Below are 3,412 nucleotides of genomic sequence, written 5' to 3'. Positions count from 1 at the left end.
TAGAAATTCGACCAAATTGATTATATGGCATTTATAATTAAAATTATAATATGACTTGGCAAACTTTTTAAAAACTCCATGTTTCCATGCGGCATGGTTAACATTAAACTGATCGCTTTTTAACAACGACTAGCACTGAAATGATCATTTTAAATAAAATTTGGCACTTAAATTATTACTATTTACAACTTTTAGTCAACATCATTTAGGGGGTAATCTGCTGACTAGGTACGCTGATGAACCACGTAGAACTGAGAAATTAATGAAATATAGCCATATCAGATTTCCAGTGACTCATATTGAAATTAGCACTTAAGTGATCTTTTTTAAAAAAGTGACAGTTAAGTGATTCAAAAAAATCTTTTGGCACTAAAATGAGCGCCGCACATAATTTTTTGCACTTCTAGTATACTTATCCCATTGATCATGTGTTCAACACGCTGAATTTTATATTCTTCACCAGGTATTTTGGATAAAATAATGTGGTCCCATCTTTCATTTACTTCAATTCTTAAAGAGAGCACGTGAAAAGAATTACTCATATTCTGTACTATATAGTAAAGCAAGCTACAACAATAGATAATGACCTCTAGGTAATTTGTCTGTAAATTTAACGTATGGTTAAAATCAAAGTCAAAATTGGTTAGGGAGTAAGAGATGTTCAGCTTAGGAATTAGGAATTACATGTTGAAATCCTACCAACCGCGCACAAGTTATTATGGACTATGTTAAAGACACCTCCATAGGTCAAAGAGTTCGACCTTAGCTTGTTCAAGGAGTTTGCCGTGTGTTTGTGGACCTCTAAGTAGCGAGCCTCTGGGTTATTAAAAAAACAAAGTTAATTATTATAGAGAAACAGATTTTCCAACAACTATGGATAAATTGTCAAATCAGTGGCTCCTATAAAGAGGGAGGCATAGAACTGATGTTCTTGCATACAATATTATTTCCAAAGCCCAACATCTACCAAAGTTCGAAATAATGCTTCAGTTCTCCGCCTTTTCCTTTATCCTTTCTTCATCTCTCTTTTTGATAATACTGATTTATAAGGTGATCTTTAACCGACATGCAACAAAAGGCTCAAATCTCAAGCTACCTCCCGGTCCGAAGAAGTTGCCGGTTATCGGAAATCTGCACCAAATGATTGGCGAATTGCCACACCATCGCCTATACAGATTGGGCAAGATGTATGGACCAGTCTTCTATCTTCAAGTCGGTGAGCTTCCTTTTGTAATAATCACAACCCCGGAAGCAGCCGAGGAGGTCCTAAAGACCCAGGAGTTCACCTTCCTGGACCATCCACCTTATCCACCCAATCAAACGACGAGTTATGAGAACTCAAATATCTTCTTTACTCCATACGGAGAATTCTGGAGGCAACTACGAAAGATCTGTATGCTAGAACTCCTCGGGGTCAAAAGTGTGCGGTCATTCAAATCAATAAGAGAGGATGAGGTAAGCAATGTCATTAAATACATTGAGTCCTTGTCCGGTCTTCCTTTCAATCTCAGCGAGAGGATTAGTGCATGTATGAACCGTGTTGTCTCCAAGGCATTTTTCGGCGACGCGTGCAAACAACAGGATGAGTTCATTGCATTACTTCACGAAGGGTCGAGTCTAGCAAGCAGGCTCGACATAGCTGAGGTTTTCCCTTCACTCAAATTTCTCCGTTACCTTAGTTGGGTGAAACTTAAGCTTAATAGGGTATACAGAAAATATGACAAAATCTTGAGCACTATTCTTGCTGACTACAAAATGCGAAGAGAAAACTTAGGTGGCCAAGCAGGTGTGCCGGATAAAAAAGATTTAGCCGATGGCCTATTACGTCTTCAGGAATCCAACGACAGCGGATTCCATCTTACAACCGATAACATTAAAGGCGTCATTTTTGTAAGTTATCTATTTACTTCTTAAAACATATCACTGGCTCTTTAATGAAAATTTACCCTACTTCCGATCCTTTCGATGTACTTCTCCATTGAACCAAATCTTTGCAGGAAATTATTAGTTCTGGAACCGACACACCATCGGCCACGTTAGAATGGGTAATGTCTGAATTGCTCATGAACCCAAGGGTGATGGCCAAGGCACAAAATGAGATACGGAGGGTTTTAAAAGGAAAGGACCGCGTTCAGGAATCAGATATCGAAGAACTGAATTACCTGAAGTGTATTATTAAAGAAACTCTCAGAATGCACCCCCCAGCACCAGTGATCCCCAGAGCACCGAGCGAAGAATGCAAGGTCAACGGATACGATATTCCTATGAACTCAAGAGTCCTTATCCATGCATATGCTCTAGGAAGAGATCCAAGATATTGGACAAATCCGGAGAAATTTGAGCCAGAGAGGTTTATCGAATCTTCAGTGGATTATAAGGGGTTGCACTATCAGCTTGTTCCATTTGGATCTGGTCGGAGGATGTGTCCAGGCATGGCATTTGGCACAGCCAGCATTGAGCTTCTGTTAGCATCACTGTTATATCATTTTGACTGGAAGCTAGCAAATGGGCAAACACCAGAACAACTCGACATGACTGAAGCTTTTGGTTTGGCAGTTAGAAGAAAATATGATTTGTATGTGATTGCTTCACCCTGTACTTCGGGTTCAGCTTGATATAGTAGGCATGTGGAAGACCTACTTCAATAATTTCGTTATGGAAAAATTTATTTTTAAAAATCTTGGTGTGAGCTTGATCTGAAATAAGATTGAGGTTATTTGTAATTCTGAAGCAAAATTTTTTGAGCGACATACAACCTGTCTCTTTTTCTGAGCATTGAAAGATTCAATTGTTGAAAGCAAGAAGAAAACATCCACTCACAATGAAATGAGAGACCAGGAGGGACGATAAGGGTTGGAACACCCGATAATAGCTGAACATCCTCTCTTTGTATTGACTGCAACCTATGTAGGACCATTGTAAAAAAATGCAGAAGCTAATAGATCCTACAATTCAAGTCAAACGCAAGAGAACAAAATTACCAGAGAAATCAAGAATGAACTAATATAATAGATTATGTGGTTCGATTTAAATATCAACACCTACTCCACGGAAAAAACTAACAGTAAATAATCTATTAATCAGTCAAAAAGTTACAAAGTTACAGTTGCTCACATGTTCGAGTTTCTCAACCTTAAATTACACTTAAAAACACTGTGTTTGGCCAGAGGTACCAGTTTGAATCATGGCCACTTGTTGAAGTCACGGCACATGCACGCATTGACGGCAGCACCAATTGACAAGTGAATTCCCTTCTGACCAGCCAAATAAGAACCCCACAAACTCAATAATATATGTGTAGAAAACGTGAGCCCCAAATCAGGAAGTTGGCCGAATCTGAAGGCAATTTACTTTGTTATTTCTTTGAAGATTATTTGGCTGACTAAATAGGAGTTAATTTTCTTCTTGCTTT

General features: G+C 38.5%; 1 protein-coding gene across 1 annotated transcript; it reads left to right on the top strand.

Moving 5' to 3' along the window:
- Positions 1-959: 959 nt before the first annotated feature.
- Positions 960-2,736, top strand: LOC104441343 (premnaspirodiene oxygenase). Its single transcript, XM_010054467.3, has 2 exons — positions 960-1,890; positions 1,998-2,736. The coding sequence occupies exons 1-2, from the start codon at positions 982-984 to the stop codon at positions 2,613-2,615; spliced, it is 1,527 nt and encodes a 508-aa protein (XP_010052769.1). The 5' UTR covers positions 960-981; the 3' UTR covers positions 2,616-2,736.
- Positions 2,737-3,412: the final 676 nt, after the last annotated feature.

The sequence above is a fragment of the Eucalyptus grandis genome, chromosome 5 (genome assembly GCF_016545825.1).
Source record: "Eucalyptus grandis isolate ANBG69807.140 chromosome 5, ASM1654582v1, whole genome shotgun sequence".
In the NCBI taxonomy this organism is placed as follows: Eukaryota; Viridiplantae; Streptophyta; class Magnoliopsida; order Myrtales; family Myrtaceae; genus Eucalyptus; species Eucalyptus grandis.
The sequence above is the reverse complement of the archived record's forward strand: the minus strand, read 5'-3'. Positions and strand labels throughout refer to the sequence as shown.

Coding starts and splice junctions, on each gene's coding strand:
- LOC104441343 (XM_010054467.3), top strand. CDS start 982: ATGCTTCAGTTCTCCGCCTTTTCCTTTATCCTTTCTTCATCTCTCTTT. Junction 1,891..1,997: donor ACATTAAAGGCGTCATTTTT/GTAAGTTATCTA, acceptor AAATCTTTGCAG/GAAATTATTAGTTCTGGAAC.